The sequence below is a fragment of the Hydra vulgaris genome, chromosome 01 (genome assembly GCF_038396675.1).
Source record: "Hydra vulgaris chromosome 01, alternate assembly HydraT2T_AEP".
In the NCBI taxonomy this organism is placed as follows: Eukaryota; Metazoa; Cnidaria; class Hydrozoa; order Anthoathecata; family Hydridae; genus Hydra; species Hydra vulgaris.
This window is the reverse complement of record NC_088920.1, coordinates 34,106,305-34,127,899: the sequence shown is the minus strand read 5'-3', so window position 1 is coordinate 34,127,899 and position 21,595 is coordinate 34,106,305. Positions and strand designations below refer to the sequence as shown.

General features: G+C 27.0%; 2 protein-coding genes across 6 annotated transcripts in view; one reads left to right on the top strand and one right to left on the bottom strand.

Annotated features, from left to right (window-relative positions):
* Positions 1 to 7,896: 7,896 nt before the first annotated feature.
* The window catches only part of LOC100203509 (GRIP and coiled-coil domain-containing protein 2), a 54,345-nt gene continuing 40,646 nt past the window's right edge, over positions 7,897 to 21,595 (top strand). For 2 of the 5 annotated variants that reach the window (XM_065787964.1, XM_065787968.1), the window contains exons 1-6: positions 8,071 to 8,362; positions 11,286 to 11,406; positions 17,844 to 17,953; positions 18,216 to 18,338; positions 20,457 to 20,504; positions 21,232 to 21,336. In XM_065787964.1, the coding sequence (XP_065644036.1) occupies positions 8,360 to 8,362; positions 11,286 to 11,406; positions 17,844 to 17,953; positions 18,216 to 18,338; positions 20,457 to 20,504; positions 21,232 to 21,336 (510 nt within the window). In that variant the 5' untranslated portion in view covers positions 8,071 to 8,359. Of the gene's footprint in view, positions 8,363 to 11,285; positions 11,407 to 17,843; positions 17,954 to 18,215; positions 18,339 to 20,456; positions 20,505 to 21,231; positions 21,337 to 21,595 lie in introns of all 5 variants that reach the window. The other 3 variants (XM_065787965.1, XM_065787967.1, XM_065787966.1) reach the window with 3 other exon arrangements.
* LOC136075017 (zinc finger protein 862-like) lies at positions 14,067 to 16,955 on the bottom strand. The gene is made up of 3 exons (XM_065787213.1): positions 16,494 to 16,955; positions 16,033 to 16,309; positions 14,067 to 15,799 (listed from the first exon to the last, which is right to left on the bottom strand). Exons 1-3 carry the CDS (start codon positions 16,737 to 16,739, stop codon positions 14,067 to 14,069), a joined length of 2,256 nt encoding a protein of 751 aa, XP_065643285.1. The 5' UTR covers positions 16,740 to 16,955.

The window sequence follows — 21,595 nt, the reverse complement described above, 5'->3', positions numbered from 1 at the left end:
AAAGTTTTTTTTTATGCGCATCTTAAAACGTAAATAATTTGATACTTTTTAACATATAAATTAGCAGAAAACAAAAATTATTCATGAAACACTGCAAGAAATACAAAAAACATATAATTTAAAAAAAAAACTTAAACTTAGCTACCATTTTTAACTTTGTCACTATCTCAGGGACTACTATAACCAGAGTAAAAATATCTTGGGTTTTTCTTAATCTGAGTATTTTAAAACAGTAGAAGTTTTCTTTTTAAATCTGAGACATCTCATTTTTGTATTTTGGCCTCCCCAAAACACATAGTGCGCTGTGCGGAGAAACAAGTTGAGCGCGGTACTATCAGGGACCTGAAGGACATCGAACTCGAAACTTTTTACTTTTTCTGTTTTTTAAAGCTTTTAATATTAGTCTTTAATACTTAAATAATAAAATTAGTCTTTAATATTTGTAATGTTAATTCTTCATATTTTTGCACATTTCGAATATTTGAGAGGTATTCTTTAAATGATTTATTCACATTACAAACATTTGCTGCAAGTTTTAGTCCTATATTCTTAAAAAAAATTTTAATTTGTTTGCTTTATTGTTTTTCTTATCAATAGATTTTACTTATATTTTCATTTAATTTTTGGTTGGCCTAGTATATTATTTATAATTTATCGCTTTTTTCCTCGAATTTAGTTGACATCACTATTCCATTTTAAAATTTAAATTAAAGTTTTCAACGAAAGTACCAAAACAACAATATAAAAAAATAATAATAACAAAATTTTTTGTTAAATTCAATATTTTGAATTTAACAAAAAATTGTCAGTTAAATTAGGTAACCTTGACAAGTAACATCAAAACATGCAATTTTTTAGTTACACACAATTACCCAGACAGGAAGGATATACTGGTCCGATAATAGCTAGCCAATGCCAGCGAGTTCATTAAAGGACCGATAAAGTTCCGTTCTTGGATTGCCAGTTCTAGGAAGCCGTAACACGGCCAGAGCCTTCATAACATTGCCTGAGCTGGGTAACCGCAAAAAAACCGTTAATGCTCCAACAAAGATTTGCCAAGCAGAAATTGGGTCGATACTGGCCCATCAGTGGTAAAATTAAATTAAACTAGAGCATTTACATATACAGCACAGATTTTTGCCTCCATCTTGAAAGTCGTTTTTTTTCACTTTTCATACAAATATAAAGAAATACTTTCAGAGGAGAGTCTATTATGTTTTTTTTTATATTCAATTTTGAGTATATAATAATTTCTTGATAAATTTTAAAAATTAATATTTTAATAAAGGAAGTTTATGTTTTTATATAATTTCTAAATAAATAATTCATTTGTTAAATAAATGTAACTATTTACATCAAACATCAACCATTAAATTGGTTTAGTGTTTAAATTAATTTTTTTTTACCACGCTACACTGGTTAAAGAAACTGAAAACCTAAATTGTGAAAATGACGGCAACTGAAGAATGATAGAAATTGATAGAAAAAAACTGATAGGTTTGATAGAAAAGGAAATATAAAGTATATGTACATTATTGTGTAGATTATTTGAACAATTTTGCCCTATTTTTAGGTATGTAACATAAAAATTTTAAAATGATTATATACTAGATTGTTATATATCATTAGAAAAATCTTCAAAACAGTATTTTAAAGGTAAAAAAATTATCAAAATTCAACATACCTATCAAAAGTTATGACGTTTTAAGTACCGATTTTTCGATATATGGATTTGTTGAAGAAACTGTGTTCAAAATTTAATTTTCCTTCACTAAAATTGTTATAACTTTGTCAATACTTATCTAAAAATCTATATCTTGTTATCAAAAGATAGGTGTATGAAAAGACTATGTGTTTACGTTGGTCACAAGTCAATAGGCGTTTCCAGGGCGTTAGAGGGAGAAGTAAACCACCGCCTTTCCCATCCAATAAATGCAAATTTCAACCATAAAAGTGTGTATTTAAATGAAGTAGTAGGTTTTTTTTATACAAAAAGTTATTCTTGTTTCATTTTACATCCCATGAAAACATTAGAAGTGTATCTTATAGTTGGGGTGGATGTGGTGGTGACGGTTTTATACACCCTAGTATAAAAAAAAAATAATTTTATAAACAATTTTTTTATCAAAACCATTATAACAATTACAACAAATTAAATTTATATTCTACTTGAATAAAACATATATGAGTGGTGCATAGGTTGACATGGGTGTATGGTCCTCCCCTCTGTCTTTGACCTAACCTCTGAAAAAAATAATCATCTAATTGCTTTTGATGTGCACTAAAGTTATTAAAACAAAATTTAAATGCAACTATGATACCTCATGTCACTTGGTATAACCGAGTGGGAGCTGCTCCGCCATCTTCACTATCTAAAAATACATATTTCTTTAGACTAAAATCAAAATTTCATTTTTATATTCATAGTTTTATCTTTATATTCATTTTTTTATCAAAACTGTTATAACAAATTAAATTTGTATTTTACTTGATGACAACATATACCAGTGGTGCATAAGTTGACATATAGGGTGGAGGGAGGAGGAAGGGGTGAGAGGCGCGTATGGTCCTCCTTCTCCGCCTTTGACCTAGACCAAAAAAAAAAAATTTTCTAATTGCTTTTACTGTGCGCCAAAGTTTCCAAAACAAAATTTAAATGCAATTATGATACCACATGTCACTTGGTATAACCAGAATGGGTTGCTCCCCCATCTTTACTATCCCAAAATACATATTTCTTTAAACTAAAATAAAAGAATGATGCAATTTTAAAATTATTTGTATCGTTATAAAATGTGTTAAAACTATTAAAAACATGCTAAAAATTACCTATTTATCTGTGTTGTGTTCATTTTCTTTTGGGATAGGGTATTTTCCCCTTCCCAACTAAATTTAAGGGGTAAACAGATTCTATCTGTTGACCAGCCTGGCACTCCTTCTTCATCTATTAGGCACAAATGTATTTTTAATACATTGTTTCCAGTTTAGAATGTTGAATGGTGGAACTTCTAGACTCAATGCATGCGTTTTGATTGCGTCTCTGTTTTTATGACTAGGCAACTCATTCTCTTATCTCCTAATGAGGGTACAGCTCTAAAACTCAATTTTATGGTTCAGAGGCCGGCTGGTAGTCAGGTTTCCCGAACTCTGTGGTAGCTTTCAGAGAGGCTGATTCCATCAACAGCTAAAATATATCAAAGTATTAACAGTGCCATGTTGCGCATTGATGGTGTCTCTGTTTGTACTTTTGCTGTGCATTGCCAAGACCACATTTAGTGCCCTTTGTAACGGCTTAGGGTTTATTAATAGTAATGAGGCAATTGCTTGGGCTATTAAATAGTGTACTGAGTACTATGCTTTGAGTTAAGTTTTTCAACAAATTTAAAAATGACTAAAGTACCAAAAACTAGAAAAACACATAAAACCATTGTCATCACCAAGTTCTCTAAATCCATAATTCACTAATATTTGTGGCCTTCGAAGTAACTTTTCTTTTGTTGAGTTTTATCTCTTGCAAAGTTCACCAGACCTACTTGCTCTTTGTGAGACTAATTTGAGTTCAGCTGTCTCATCTTGTGATCTTAGTGTTGATGGATATCTTCCTTTATTTTGTAAAAACTCCACTAGTCACATGCTTTGTCACCTCACCTAAAGACAAAGCTGAATTGTTTGATAAAAACTTTTCATCAATATCATCGCTTGATTCCACTTGTTGCGTTCTATCTGGCATTGCCAATAAACAGATTTATCCATTGCTTGACATTCGTATAACTTCAGCTTCTGTATCTAAACTGATTTCCTGCTTAGACTCTTCTACAGCTTGTGACCCGGACAATATACCTGTTATAGTCTTGCAGAAGTGTTCTCCGGAGCTGTCGCCTATACTTTCAAAACTATTCAACAAGTGCTTATCAGAGTCCTGTTTTGCAGCCTGCTGGAAAGCGGCATCTGTTATCCCTATTTTCAAAAATTCTGGAAAGCAATCTGATTTGTCTAACTATCGTCCCATTAGTCTTCTTCCTATCATAAGCAAGGTTTTTGAATCTTTAATTAACAAACACTTAATCTCTCATCTTGAATCTAATAACTTACTTTCCGATCATTAATATAGATTTTGATCTTCTCGTTCTACAGTTGATTTGCTAACAGTAACAACAGATAGATTTTATCGTACATTAGATAAAGGTGGAGATGTTAAGGCCATCACCCTTGATATTTCTAAAGCATTTGATAAAGTTTGGCATGCTGGTCTTCTCCATGAACTTTCTTCTTACGGTGTATCAGGTAACATCTTTAAGATTATTGAGTCCTTCTTTTCCAATTGCAGTATAAAAGTTGTCCTCGATGGATAGCACTCTCCTTTATATCCTGTATTTTCAGGGGTTCCTTAAGGTTTAATTCTTGGCCCTATACTCTTTTTAATTTACAGTAACGATCTTCCAGATGTTCTCACATCTTAGGTGGCATTGTTTACAGACAACACTAGCATTTATTCTTGTCATGATTAGAAGCTAACACTCTCTGATTGCTTAGTGGGGGCATCTGACCTTGAAAAGGATCTTACTTCTGCCACAGCATTGGCCTCACAGTGGCTGGTGAACTTTAATTCAGATAAAACCCAATTTTTTTCAGCCAATCGTTATCGCAATAATTTAGATCTTCCTATATTTATGAACTGTGATGTACTCGACGAGTCATCTACCCTTCATCTTCTAGGATTAACTCTTACTTCCGATCTTTCTTGGAAACCTTCTTGGTATATCAAATCCATTGCAAAATTAGCATCTGCTAAGGTTGCATCTCTTTACCGAACTCAACACTTTTTAACTGCGGTTTTTATTCTTTATCTCTATAAACCTTAAACCTGTCCTTGTATGCAATACTGTTGCCATATCTGGGGCGGATCTTTTAATGATGCCCTTTCTCTTTTAGACAAGGTTTAAAAATGCTTTGTAAACATAGTTGGACCTGGTCTTGCAGCCAACCTCCAACCATTATCACATCGTCGTAATGTTGCTTCTCTTTCTCTTTTCTACAAATACTATCATGGTAACTGCTCTAAAGAGCTAGTGTCTCTTGTTCCATCTACTAAAATTCATTCTCGTGTTACTCGTCATTCAATTGAATCTCATCCTTTTTCTTTGACTGTTCCTAAGTGCTCCAAAAACTCTTATTCGTCTAGTTTTTTTCCTCAAACATCAGTACTTTGGAAATCGCTTCCTTCATCTTGCTTTCCTGATTCATATAATTTGCAATCTTTTAAGTCATCTGTCAATCGTTATCTTGCTCTACAAACTTCATCTTTTCTCTTCCAGTAACTTCCAACTCTTATAGTGGTTGCTTGCAGCCTTGTTGGAGGCAAAGATGTAAAAAAAAAAAAAGAAGAAAATTTTTTTTCGTCACTGATAAAAATAAATATAGTTGTAACATGATATGTTGTATATATGTTGTGACCATTTGTATTTACGTTGTTTCTATGTTTTATAAGTATATATTTAACAAACTTTTAAGTTTTGCATATGTTTATTTTTATTTTAAAGTTAAAATAAATGGTTGCAAGCACTAAAGTAGAAAATAACGTTACAAATTGAAGCAGCAATATATAACAAATCATGTTGGCGATATGAATCGCAGAAAAGCACCATTGTCGAATTATAAATCAAACCATTGAGTAATGATTGTTTTTTGTCGCGTAAATATTTTGAAATTCACATCTGTTTTTCAAATTTATTCCTAAAAATTAAAAATGTCAATAACCAATTACCTTATGCCTTTTATTGTCCTTAAAATACGCCAAGTAACTAAAAATATGTCAATTTTTAATCAAAAAATTACAACCGATTCTGTTAAAAATAACTTTAAGTAATTAAGAAAACGGAGTCTAAAAGGAAAATATTTGGGCTTTAAATAGGATTGCTTAATGAAAACCCATAATAAAACCATGCGCGACCCTGTCAATTACTAAAGGCAAAATAACAGTAGTACGGTATAGCAATAGCTAATCATTGTTCTGCTAGTTCTTTTCCTGCAGTGGCTAGCCGCTGTTTTGCCATCACTGGCTAGCCACGGCTGGTCCATGAGAAACCCTTAGAGCAAAACGGAGCTTCGCCAACGTCGGCAACGTCGGCAAAAAAAGTGTTAGGACATTCTTTAAAAGATAAAAAATAGAGAATAGATAAAAACAATCTCGACAATGATTATAAACAAAGTTCAGGGGGAAGGGGTGTGCAATAAGTTTTGTTCCATGTCTTGAAGCTAACATCCAGACATGGAGCAAACTTCAAACATTTATATGTTTATTAAACATATTTTTTTTGTTGATAAAATTCGATGCTCTTACACAATATAAACTCAATAGAAAAACGCTAATAAAAATTTATACGATAAGAATGATCAAATAATTATTAAATTTAAATAAATGAACTTTGTTTATACTTATGTCATTATTAAATATATAAATATAAAATTTTTTTTATCTATGTAAACTTTAAATTTGTATAAATAAACATTATTTATACTTCAAAGTCAAATAATAATGCTTTACAAAAAATTGCGATGACCAGGGCCTAGGAACAAAAAAAATCTAAAATTTTGACCACATTTGCCCCAAACGTGGGCACAACAAGCTGATAAAATACTTTTTTTTACTATTCTCAACTAATTTATATTCATTATAAATTTCATACGATAATAACAATAATAACGTTCGTAGCGTTCAAAAATAATGACTATATAAAGTGTAAACCCCCCTCAACTTTAGGGTTATTAAATTGGTGTAATAAGACCATAGTTTTTGAACGCAAAGAGATTATTGTATGAAACTTAAAATTTGTCAATGAATATAAATATAGTTTAGAATATCAACAAAAAAATTTTTTTTAACAACTTGTTGCTCTCACATTTGGGGTAGTTTTGGCCAAAATATTAGGACTTATTTGTTCTCAGGTCCTAATCATCACAATTTTTTGTAAAGTATCCTTATTTGATATAATTATGAACATATAAATATTTTGAGTTTGCTCCATATCCAGAAGTTAGCAACCTCAAACAACAAAAATTACTGCAAAAAATTACTCGCCCCTTGAAGTTAAAGAGTATTGTTAAGCAATCTTATTCTTTCGAAAATATCAAAATAATTCTTGAAATGCCATAGTCATAACTAATAACTAAATATAAATAAATCATTCAAAAAAGAATCACAAACTAAAACTTAAAATAAAACGAGGCGAGTATTAAATTGACTTTTCACTTGGCTATATTTTAACGGGAACAGGAAACGGGAGGTAAAAATATTTCCGCAAGTACGGATAGTCTTAATTCGGAAATTGTAAAATTTAAATTTAAAGCTTAAACTTAAGGAATAAATTTATATATTAAAATTTAAATTTAAAAAAATAATTTCGCGAGACTACTTTTTCCTTTTATATACTTTTATATTATATACGCAATTTTAAACTCACCTTGATGATTAAAGAAAAAAGCGTTTGCTCATCTTAGGTAAGATGAAAAGAACTCGGTAAAACTCGGTAAAAAAATTAGCTTGTAAAAAAAAAAAAAAAAAAAAAAAAAAATTAGCGCAGCAAAATCTCATCTTAGGAAAAAAGTTTCTTAAGATGATAAATTATTTAAAAAATAAAAATCATGAGTATAAATCAAAAACAAAAAAAGAAATGGTAAATGTTGTCGCTACACGGTTGGATAAATGCTTGACAAGCTGTGCAAACGCTTTAATTAGTAACGATCGACAATTTCTCTAATTTAATATAAGAATAATATAAAAAATTTGAAGAATGGTAAGAAAATCGTACCAAAACTTTGCCTGTCATTAAATAGACATTCGGCCCGTACGTGGGGGAGAGAGAGGGGATAGTTAGATGCGATCGACCCTTTTTTTGTGAGAAGTGCTCTTTATTTCGCTCAAATTTTGTTAAGAATATCAAAAAATAGTCATTGGTCTTCTAAACTGCCTCATTTTTCATAAAATTTAACGGTATGGGGTTGGATATATAAAAGGTGGATATAAAAAACATATTATAATATCATAGATACTAAAAAACTTTTAAAAGCATCAAAGTCGAGCAGATTAACGAAAACAAAGTTCTTCTACTAATAGTTTTTAAAAATTTTGTTGTATACAACAACTAGTTTTGTTGTCATTTTTGATCAGCCAAAAACTTGAAAAAGATTAAGCTAAGTCCTATGTGTTTTAAGTCACCTCTTTGTGAGCATGGTTTGCGGGATCTTAATCTTCACATAATGGCGCATTATTGATAAACAATAGCTGGTTGAGAGCTTTAAAAAATGCTAAAAAATTCATATTTTTACAAGCCCTTACATCTTCTCTAAAAAAGTCCTCTAAATGGTAGTTTTATTGTTTAGTTTTTTTAAATTGTTTTTAGATTATAAATAATTTTTATTTATTGATGTTTTTCACTTGAATAAAATAAAGACATAAAAATGACAAATGACATACCTAATAGTGTGCATATTCAGGATAAAAAGAATCTAATCAACTATGTCTTTTTCTAATTTGTTTTTTATATTAACTTACGTTTTACTCTAATACTTACATTATATATATGTTTATACTAATTTTGTTTACTACTATTACTCCTTATTTATATTTTTCTTCTCATTTTTAAGTTGTTGCATTTTCTAAGTCACTACACTTTTGTCAAATATTCAAAAAAAGTTCTTTATCATTTTATACAAGTAATTATTGAAGAATCTCTAAAACATAGCTTTTTAATCTTATTATTATAGCATAAGTTGTTTGGTTATTAAATTATATTTGTAAAACTGAAAATTGTTGAAGTTCAAATATCCTGATTTTTTTGTATATATGTATAAATATCCTGATTTTTACACATTTTTATTTTGTTTAATAAAAATATATATGTTTTATAAATAATAAATACATTTTTAACAAGTATTGTTATACTTCAATGTCATTTATAAGTAGTATAAAGTAATATAAAGTAAACACTTAATATTTTTTATACCACCATAGTATCACAGTATAATAATAGCATATTTACCAGACATATAGGCGTATTATGAGACTTATTTAAGTGTAAATATATAGTAAATAATATTATATATACATATATACATATATATATATATATATATATATATATATATATATATATATATATATATATATATACATATATATATATATATATATATATATATATATATATATATATATATATATATATATATATATATATATATATATATATATATTAGGGTTGCCAGATGTCCCGATTTTACGAAGGAGAACTAAGTAAAAAAAATATTTTTACATATTTGGCGCAGAATTCTCCTTCGTAAAATCGGGACATCTGGCAACCCTAATATATATATATATATATATATATATATATATATATATATATATATATATATATATATATATATATATATATATATATATACATACATATATATATATATATATATATATATATATATATATATATATATATATATATATATATATATATATATATATATATATATATATATATATAAATTAGTAAAAAGCACTTACCTAACCTTTTTCTTCAACTTGAAGTTTCACCAATGCTGGATCATCAGGAAGAGTTACTAAATCTCAAAAAAAAAAATTCAATTTATAGAAAATGGTGAAACTTCAAGTTAAAGAAAAAAGTTAGATAAGTGTTTTTTACTAATTTTTAATTGCTTTGTTCTTTAAGAACATTGAGCAATAAAAAAATCTGATCAAGTATTCTGATTAAAAATACAGCTAAGTTAGATTTATAAGTTGAAATTATATTATAAGATTTGTAAGCTTAAATTAATGTAAAATGCTTTTCACTACTATTAACTTTAAACTTATAAAGAAAAATAGTTTAAATAAATGCCCTCCTGTCCTCCCAAATAATAGAAAACAAATACTATTTTTTTTAGCTGCTATATAATGTTTTTTTAAGAAATTGCTGGTGAATAGAGAATATGTTTTAAAACTAATTTAATGTGTTCCACTGTTGAATTGAAAATGCATTTAGAAAAATCCACAATATTATTTTAAATGAACTTGTGAATAAAAAAGATTGTGTTTAATAAGGTCTATAGTAAAAAAGTTTCATTATGATAATGATTGGGTCAATTTACTGTCAATTGTTGCTTTGTGATAAAGACTAGGTTTTACCAAAATCAAATGTCATAAATCTTATCTATAAATATTATATGGATATAGTCAAATAAAACAGCTTCAAGAATAGAATATTTGAAGAAAAGTAAAGAAATTTAAGTTTTTTTTCAATTTGAATTTTGGATTTCACAATTCAAATGATTGCTATGAACTACTTATCAAAAAATTTGAGATGTTAAGATAAGTCTTTCCACTAATGAAGTTTGCATAACAATTGATAGTACTTCTGTTATAAGAAATTTTCTCCTGCTGAGTGTCAACTTTGTTTTTACACATGCAATAAATTTAGCTGTTGTTGATGTCGTTAGACATGTTGTCTAATTATGAACTTAAATTAGTGTTCATCCAACCAGAGTCTAGGTGATAGGGTGTTTAGTTCAACTAGAATATAGAGAGTATTTAGTTTAACCAGTGTATAGATGGTATTTAGTTTAAATAGATTGTTTTTTACAAATTTTAGAACTAGATTGACAGACACTCATGTCAATGCACTGATTTTTCTAAGAAGTCACTTCAGATATAAAAATATTTTAAAAAATAATGAGAAAAGTGTGTTTAATTATTTGCAATAGGTAACATCCCTTAAACATTGTAAATGATTCTTGCTACTCTGCCAATGAAAATAATCTAGGAGTTTGCAATCTCTAACAACAATGTGCAATATTTTAGAAAAAAGAATTAGTTTTTATAAGTTAAAATTAATACTAAAGTAAAATTTTGTAATTTTTTATTTTAAATAAATTTAATAATTGTATGTAGTTGTATGTTTACACTTAAATAATGTTATATTTAATTTGTAAAAAATATTTTTTGGCATCATTATTGTGAAAAGATTGCTAAGTTGAATTTGTGATTTTTTTGTTACTACCTGTCTAATACTGATTTTATTTCTTAAAATATTAAAAAATTTTTATTTTATTATTATTTTTTTCTTATTTTTCTTTTTTGCATAATGTAAATTTTCTTTTTTTTTTAGTGCTAATCATGTTTTATTTGAATTTTGCTGTTCCTAAACTGTTTGAACTTTTCTATTTGGTTTTTCTTGTTCTCTTCAAACTGTTATATAATTAGGATTGCTTAATTAATACAAATTAATTTGCAGGAAAATGCTGCGACACCAAGTAAAATTGCAGTCAAGCTTGAAAGTCTTCCTAAAGAAGAGTTACTTAAGTTCATTAAAAAACAAGCTCTTAATGCCAAAGAGTTAAAGAAAAAAATAGATGGTATGTTGATTTAAATTTTATATGTTTACATTATTTTGTAATTTTAAAATATTTTTTTAATAAGAATAATTTTTAAGTTTTTCTTCTACATACTTATGTTTGGTCTTGTAATAGGAAGGCTAATATATTTTTTTGCTTTTTATTTTTTTGTTTATAAAATTAAACTTATCTTATCCTCTTTACAAGTATTTACTCAAGCAACCTTAATTTTTTTTTTTTTTTTTTTGATAAGCAAAATTTTGACATAATTTCGTTTTTTCCTAATATTAAGACAATAATAAAAATATCCAGAAAAAAATAAAATAAAATAGTTTAAGTTTATATTATAAGCTATAGATTTTTGTATAATTACCTCATAAATGTAATTAATAAATAATAAAGCAATTTTTATAAATAGTGTTATGTATTTGAATGATATATATGCATTGATTTAGCATTTATACATAAGTTATGTTACTATAAATATCTTTTGCTCTGCACTCATATATTGGCTGAAGAAGTCAATTGTCGACTGAGGAAGTCGACTGCAATATGTACAGACAATCTTTATATGAAGGACATTTATTTTGTCAATATTTGTGTTTCAAGGTTGTAATCATATGTATCAGTTGAAAGTTGTAATAACAGTATTCTCTTAATCTTAAGGAGGTGAACATATATAATGCAGAATCTTAAGGAGATAAACATATATAATGCAGAATCTTAAGGAGGTGAACATATATAATGCAGAATCTTAAGGAGGTGAACATATATAATGCTGAATCTTAAGGAGGTGAACATATATAATGCAGAATCTTAAGGAGGTGAACATATATAATGCAGAATCTTAAGGAGGTGAACATATATAATGCAGAATCTTAAGGAGGTGAACATATATAATGCAGAATCTTAAGGAGGGGGAACATATATAATGCAGGATCTTAAGGAGATAAACATATATAATGCAGAATCTTAAGGAGGTGAACATATATAATGCTGAAATAAAAATTACAGATGCTGTATTAAAAGAGTATTTTACAGTTTTTCTAATCTTATCTTTTGATATGTAGCATCACTTTTTGTATATACTTAACATTACACTAAAGTAGAAAACTATGAGGAATGCTAATGTAAGCTTTATTATTATTTCACAACTACAGCAACAAAAGAGCAAAATTTATTAAAGTTCAGTTAAGCATAATTTTCTAAAGAAAGTAATAAGAATTTTGATTACAAATCATTTGTATTGTTGATTATGTTTTAACATTGAATTATTTTTAACTGTTTTTTACTAATAGCTATTTATTACTTTAATGTACTTTTTTCTACTTATTTTTCTTTATTTGGACAGTCTAATGTACTTCTTCCATTTAATGTTTCTTTATTTGACAGTCTAATGTACTTCTTCCATTTAATGTTTCTTTATTTGACAGTCTAATGTACTTCTTCCATTTAATGTTTCTTTATTTGGACAGTCTAATGTACTTCTTCCATTTAATGTTTCTTTATTTGACAGTCTAATGTACTTCTTCCATTTAATGTTTCTTTATTTGACAGTCTAATGTACTTCTTCCATTTAATGTTTCTTTATTTGACAGTCTAATGTACTTCTTCCATTTAATGTTTCTTTATTTGGACAGTCTAATGCAGGCTTGGTCGGGAAAGGCGTGCGATCGCACTCTGATCTTGACCACGCATACAATATTTAGTTGCGACAACTTGCCCACGGCTTCATAGATGTTTTGAGAACATTTCAAAAAATAATCAAGCGCAAAAAAGTTCAACTGGACCGATGAGAGACAATTACAAAAGTTAAAAGCTGCCTGATTAAATTGTTATAAAATAAGTTTAGAATAATTAATAAACTTCGTCTTTTATAATTAAGCGACATTCTTTTATATAAAGTAAAAACTTACTATTAATAATTGTTTAATAAAGAAACAATGGTTATTCAATTTATCAAAGAGTTTAGTATAATTTCTTTTATTTGAGTACTTCTGATTTATTTCAACAAGATTCTAATAAACAAACGTTTGTTGATTTATTTAATAAATAAAAAAGTCAATCTTTTTTTAACCATTTCGCGCTTTACGTAGTTGGCCTGAGTTTTGTTTTTACAAATTACATACGATTCTTTGTAGTACGACGAACAAAAGAAACAATTAAATCATTCAGTTACTATGACATCTTCATAGATGTTTTGAGAACATTCAAGTATGTTTCCATGTTTGTCCGCATAACAATAAGTTTTAAAAATACACGCAAAAAAATTAAATTCATAACTTTAATCTTTACTAATTAAATGATTTTATATTGACGAATGCTTTAAAAAGATTCGCTAATATAAATTTGTTTTGTTTTAATACGTTGACTTATTGTTGGAGCCACACACACACAGATGTTTAAAAGATTTAATAAAATGGCAGAGTATAAACTTTTTAATAACATATTTTGATCTATATTATTAAAAAGTTTTATATATACAGCATATAATATATACATATATTAGCTTATACGCTGCCTTTTTATTAAATTCAACTTATTTATGCAATCGTATAACAAGAATATGACAATCAAAGATATCATATATATAATGCTAAATATATTTTCGTCCTTCAGGACTCTTAAGTAATGTACATAAATATAAAATTATGTGGGATAAAATTTATATTACAAATTTTTTATCCGTCCGATTCAGATATAGAACTTATATCTTCACTGGTGCAGCTTTCTTCGCTACTATAATCAGTGGCAATACTAGCATTAGCTGAATCAAGGAAAAAAACTCTTCGCTTATCTAAGAAAATATCCACAGCACGACTTAAAATATCATCGCGTTCTTGTTGAGTGAAATTCGTGTCATTCCCTGCTATGATTATTGAGTCTTCCATTGTTGAGTGGTTCATCTTTAAACGCCTATCAGTCAAAATCACAGTCAAAATACTGAAAACGCGTTCGACAGCTGAATTAGAACCAGCAATACACATCAGAAGTTCAACTAAAAGACTCAAGTTTGGAAACTTAATTTTATAATAAAGAAAAATATTCTGCCATATTTGCAATGGTGTGAGTGCAGTGGTGTACTGCGCATTTATTAATAGTTTTGCAGCTCTCCATTCCGAAAGAACCATTTTAAAATCCATTCCTAATTTTTCTAGAGGGTAAAAAAATTCGTTTAGCAATAAAGATATGCTGGCATCACCATACATGCTGTCTGCTGTCCATACTTGCGGATCTAACCAATCCATTGATTCGAATATGGGATTTAACAGCGAACTAAATCTATCGTTTATTAATGGCAGAATGATTTCAATTGCTAATTTTCTTACTTTAATGGCAGAATGAATACATTCAAAGTTAAGATTAGCCATATTGTTGAGTTCAATCTCAACAAACTCAGGGTTTGATTTATTCAATTCGTTACCTTCTTTGAAATACGAAGAAAGAAGATTGGTTGAACCATCTTTTTCATTGATTTTAAACTTGAGTAAATATGAATCAATAATATTATCAATATCTTCATGGCTTAATTCCGCTAAGCTAGCCTTTGTTATATCCACCGCTGGTTTTAACTCATTCACCATTAACATTTGTTTTTCAAAAACCAATGATAATGGTGATAACTTTTCTAAGATGTCCAAATAACTACAAACCATACATAATAGTCTGTAGTCATGCAACCGTTTGGACAATCCAGAAAGTTTAGCACGCATATCTGCTTTAGTGTCGCGATCAGCAAGAGTATTATCGAAACCCACAATAAGCGAAGGCCAATTATGTAAAAGTTTTGTAAAGCCGCGTCTCCTGTGACTTATAAAGCGCGTTCCAAATATTTTAGGCAACGTGTAATATGTAATGTTCAAAGCCTCAGCAGCTTTTTTAACTGCGCATTTTAGCTTTCCAGAATTGCGAAATAAATTAAATATGGAAATGTAAAAACGTTCACACTCTTTATACTGGGAAATATCTTTCACAGCATCTTTTATTGCTAATTCTAAACGATGGTTTACGCAGTGAATTTTTATCAGCCACATTCTATCTTTTTTTAATTGTGTTAACACGCCATTATAAATTCCAAAATTAACGCAAGCTCCGTCGGCCGTAGCGCTTACAAGTTTGTATTTGTAAGCTGACGCAGTTAAAGGAACACTACCGGTTTCAATAAAAATGCTATCAATAGCCTTTTTAATGGTATTGGCATTCATACCACCCAAACTGTTCATATCAAGTAAAGAAACTACAAAACAGGCAGGGGTCCCTTCGCGTTCAACGCGCACAAGAATCAACTCTTTTTCATCCTTTGTTTTTCTAGCCTGAGAACCATCGGAAAGAATGGAGAAAAAGTTTGTTTCATTGACAATTTTAGCAACTTTTTCTTTAATGGCACTGGCAATGCATGAGATATATTCACGTGCTAAAAAAGAAATTAAAAACAATAAAATAAAAAAATAATAATAAAACTAATATTTTTCAAATTAAAAAATAAAATGGATAAATCAAAAGGATAAGACCATTCGAATGTAAAATCTTAAAAAAAAAAAAAAAATTAAACTTTCATTATAATAGTAACGTAACTTTAATTTGATTTTTTCATTTGAATTATTTTATTAAATTACGAAAAAGAAACTGAACCTAAAAATCAATAACCTGCTTTATTGTTGTCTTTTCCTTGTAAAAGGAGTGCACCATTAAGTCTTTGGCATTTGATCAGTGTCTTGAAATGGCTATGTGGCATGCTTGGTTTTAGAGCCATTTCATAGGCTGTTCTAATCATCTTTAATAACGCTTCGCGGTTGTCTTGTGTAATAGTTAACAAGTTTTCCATATCGAGGTTAGCAATACAACTACTTCCAGGATCTTCTGAGTTACCATTATCAATCAGCACCGCTAATCTATGGCTTTGCCCTCTAAGATGGCGATCAACCTTTATTATTATCAAAGAAAAAATCACGGTTCAAATTAAGCAATTTTCTAAAAAATTTATTCACTTAGTAATATAGTAAATTATAAGATAACTACAGTTATAAGTTATATAATGGTAGAAAAATTATGTTTAAATTAATTCCTGGAGTCACAAATTAAGAACAAGCTAATTATTTTAATTTTACCTGATACTTTGTCACCACACAAGTTCCCTCCGTAAACGCTTTCAAAGAATGATTTGATACTCCTTTAACTAAAGCATCCGTTAAAATTTCAGTTTTGTTCCTAGCACAAATCTTACACCATATTTTGACAACTAAGCCATTTTCTTCCGTGTATCCAATAACTGATTCTTTCCCCCACGAAAGAAAAGTTTTTAAGTTCTTAGATATTGGTTTACTATCTTGAATTTTTTTTGCTTCAGATGTCATTCTTACAAATTTGTTATACTTAAACTTAAATTTACTTATTTCTGTTTTAAATACTTATTAAAATAAAAAATAAAAAAAAAGCCCACTCACTATTCATAATCAGTGGTAAAGCAGTTCCGCTTCCTCCTCGTAATTTATTTTTACCTTTTGAGTTTAATCATAAAAAAATGCTTTCAGATAGTTTGACGTATTTAAAATTTGGTTTTGGTTAGTAAAATAAAAAAAAAATATATAATTCATTTGGAATGTAATTTTTTTGGATACTGATCATTATAGACCGCTAATTCAGGGGTCTAGCACATTGCGGAATTGTTTTTATCATTTTTAAAGATACTGCTAAAAACAACGTTCTAACATTGTCATAGTAACTGAATGATTTAATTGTTTCTTTTGTTCGTCGTACTACAAAGAATCGTATGTAATTTGTAAAAACAAAACTCAGGCCAACTACGTAAAGCGCGAAATGGTTAAAAAAAGATTGACTTTTTTATTTATTAAATAAATCAACAAACGTTTGTTTATTAGAATCTTGTTGAAATAAATCAGAAGTACTCAAATAAAAGAAATTATACTAAACTCTTTGATAAATTGAATAACAATTGTTTCTTTATTAAACAATTATTAATAGTAAGTTTTTACTTTATATAAAAGAGTGTCGCTTAATTATAAAAGACGAAGTTTATTAATTATTCTAAACTTATTTTATAACAATTTAATCAGGCAGCTTTTAACTTTTGTAATTGTCTCTCATCGGTCCAGTTGAACTTTTTTGCGCTTGATTATTTTTTGAAATGTTCTCAAAACATCTATGAAGCCGTGGGCAAGTTGTCGCAACTAAATATTGTATGCGTGGTCAAGATCAGAGTGCGATCGCACGCCTTTCCCGACCAAGCCTGGTCTAATGTACTTTTTCAATTTAATGTTTCTTTATTTGGACAGTCTAATGTACTTCTTCCATTTAATGTTTCTTTATTTGGACAGTCTAATGTACTTCTTCCATTTAATGTTTCTTTATTTGACAGTCTAATGTACTTCTTTGACTTATTTGTTATATATCTGACAGTCTTATATACTTCTTCCACTTAATTTTTATTTATTTGACAGAACTCAATGAAGAGCTTGCAATTGAGGCAAGCGAGAATGCTAGACTACAAGAAGAAAAAAAAGATTGGTTAAAGCATGAAATCTCTTTAGAATTTGAAAAAAAGAATAAGGTATTTTGTTTTAATAAAATTTTAAAAATCAGCCATTTTGTTTTTTTAATTCTGATCGTCTCTGTCATAATAACTATTATAAAAGTATATAAAATTTTACAAAAAATATCTTGATGAAAAAATGTAAAGAAAAGAATTAATAAAGACTTTTTTTTTTCTTACTAATTGTTTAGCACTTTTATTTTATAGTGGTTTTTAAATATAAATTTTTTGTAATAAAACTTGAATATCAGTGTTTTTAAATAATTTTTACTTTTTGCAGTTTTTAAGTAAAGACAATGAGCTGCAGCTTGCTGCTAAACTGGGTAAAGAAATGTTAGCTGAAAACGATGATCTTCATGGAGAAATTGAAGAAATGCAACGAGAACATGAAGAAGTTATACAGGTTTTTTAAACTTTTCTATAATGTATAAAATTATCTCTAAACCATTGATGAGAATCTCCCAAGCAGTTATCTGCAAGAAGTCATAAATAATCTTTGAACCAAGTCTGCCATAAATTAATGAGGATCTTTAAACTAGATATCAGCAATCAATGAAAGTATTTAGTGCTACATGTGTTCCTTGCATAAGTTAAACTGAAACTTCATTTTAAAATATATCAATCTTTGACACTGAAATTTCTGTTATGTTTAAAAAAGAGTTTTTTTAAGTTCCATTTAAAAAATTTATTTTTCAAATGGAGCTTTATTTGGAAGTTTAATAGTTTTAATATTTTAATTTGGAAGCGTAAGATTTTAGGATTTTGTTGATCTTTTAGCAATAAAAGAGGTTCTTGTTGATGTATTTGAAATCAAATATATATATATATATATATATATATATATATATATATATATATATATATATATATATATATATATGTTTACGTATATATATATATATGTATGTTTATATATATATATATATATATATGTTTACGTATATATATATATGTATATATATATATATATATATATATATATATATATATATATATATATATATATATATATGTTTACGTATATATATATATGTTTGTATATATATATATATATATATGTTTATGTATATATATATATATTTATATGTATATATATATATATATATATATATATGTATATATATATAAATGTATATATATATATATATATATATATATATATATATATATATATATATATATATATATATATATATATATATATATATATATATATATATATATATATATATATATATATATATATATAATTCATAAAAAATGTCAAAATCAAATGTAATGTAAAAATGGATTGGAGAGTACAAAACTTATATTAAAAATGAAGTCAAAAAAATAATTTTTGTTTAAATGTAAATCATTTTGCTTTACTGATACAAATTTGTTGCTAGAGTACAAATAGTAAATTAGTATACAAAAAGTTACACAAAAAACTGTTTACAAGTATGAATCAAAGCTCAGCTTCAGTTGCCTAATATAATTCAAAACATTTGTATTCAAATAAATTTGTTGGTCCAAATGGATAATAAGAAGTTGTATGGATGTGTTAACTTCACCTTTATACTTTAATTTTTTTCTATTAAATTATAGAAATGCCAAAACTACTTAAAAGTGTTAATAAATTGTCTTATTACATATATTTATAGATTACTTAATTATTAACAATAAATAAAAACAGCGTTGATAAAAATATATTGCAAGAAAATAACAAAAATTGCAAAATGATTACGAACGTAGTTTCTATACTTGTATTAGACTAAATTTAAAGTAATGTCTTAATCAAATAGCTATCAGTTATACAATCAACAGTTCCATCAAAAATAAATTTAAATAATAAGTTTATGTACCATAAACAAATTTTAATTTTGGATATTAGGCTACTCAAAACATTATACACAGTGTTTGTGAGACCTCATTTTGAATTTGCAATACCAGTGTGAAATGTTCACTAAAGATGAATTAAAAAAGTATATCACTAAGCAACTCATCTCAAACTTTCTAATTTCATTAGAAAGTTTGTATACAAAAAAAAAGATTAAAGATTGTCATCATTTTTTTCAAATTTTGTTGTTAATATACAGAATATATTGCCATGGTCAGCTGTAAATAGTTTTAATACAATATTGGATAAATATACAGAATATATTGCCATGGTCAGCTGTACATAGTTTTAATATTGGATAAATTTTATCTAAAACCTTGAAGTAATAAATCAAAAATGATTAACAATAATTTTAATTTTATTCTCAATTACTTAACTTTAAAATAAATTGTAAATTTTTATGTAGTTTGTCAAAACAAGTTATACAAGGTCTAACTTGTTGTGGCATAATAAATACTATTACTACTAGTGATTAGGTTACTACTAGTCATTAGGTTACTACTAGTCATTAGGTTATTACTAGTGTTTAGATTATTACTAGTACTGCTATGTATTTAATTAGCAAAAATTAAACAAAATACAAACATTTTGTTTCCTCTGTTGAAGTATTTAGAATAAAGTTTTTTTTTCTTTATTCCACAGACTGCTGACATATCTCAACAGACTGATGACATATCTCAACTGAACAAGGTAACTTTTTTTGATATTCCGAATCTCACATTACTTGACTTGAAATATTGAAATATGATAATTAAAAATAATTATTTATAAACACAATTTAACGCAAATACTATTATCTACAGTAATAATAGTATGAAGTGTTATTTTTGTTTTATTACTGTTATTGTTTTTATTAATATTATTATTATTGTTTTGATTATTATTGTAATTTTTTTTTGTTATTATTGTTGCTGCATATATTATTGTTATCAATACTTGTTATAATTATTTTATTGTGCATAATTGAGAAATGGCATCATAAGAAACATCAAACCTCTACATGTGTAGAAACAAAAATACTAGAACAATGATTATTATTTTTATTTACTTTAGTTAACAAAAGGCTAATAAACGCTTTTAATATAAATTTTATAGCTAGGATTTAAAATTTAATATCTCTTTTTTTAAAATCTCTTTAATATCTTTTCATTTCTTTATCTAATAACTCTACATTACCTTTAAAAAATGGTAATTGGGACTATAGATCTTTTTATAATATTAAATATATATATATATATATATATATATATATATATATATATATATATATATAATTGTTTATAAAAACATATATATAATAAATAAACATATTTTTAACATATTTGCTAATAAAGTATATACAATATTTAGTGTAAGATGATTTTTCAGTTTAAGTATGTTGAAACAACATAAGCTCTACAGTTTTTTTTATTATTAGAACTTTGAAGATGAAATAGATAAATTGCAATTTGAAAAAGAAAAAATGGCAGAGACAATAAAAAACTTAGAAATAGAGTGTTCAACACTACACAAAGATGCAATGGTATTTATTTAATATTTATAAAACTATCTTTGTATTAGTAAAGGTTGCATCTGTTATCTGTTGTGTTATATAAAACCGAAGGAAAATAATTATGAAAATAAATAAAATATACTAAGATAAACCCTTTAGACATTCTGTCTAAATGGTTTATCTTTGTATTCTGTTGAAATTTTTTAACAATATGTTTGAATGAATATTAGATGTTCAAAAATTAAAAAATGTTAATAGTTGAACAGTTTGTAATTAAATGACAACACAC

Excerpts from the sequence above, each read along its gene's own strand:
- LOC136075017 (XM_065787213.1), bottom strand. The coding sequence starts at position 16,739 with ATGACATCTGAAGCAAAAAAAATTCAAGATAGTAAACCAATATCTAAG. Across the intron at positions 16,310-16,493 it reads GTGTGGTGACAAAGTATCAG|GTTGATCGCCATCTTAGAGG; the intron begins GTAAAATTAAAA and ends ATAATAATAAAG. Across the intron at positions 15,800-16,032 it reads AAAAGACAACAATAAAGCAG|CACGTGAATATATCTCATGC; the intron begins GTTATTGATTTT and ends TTTCTTTTTTAG.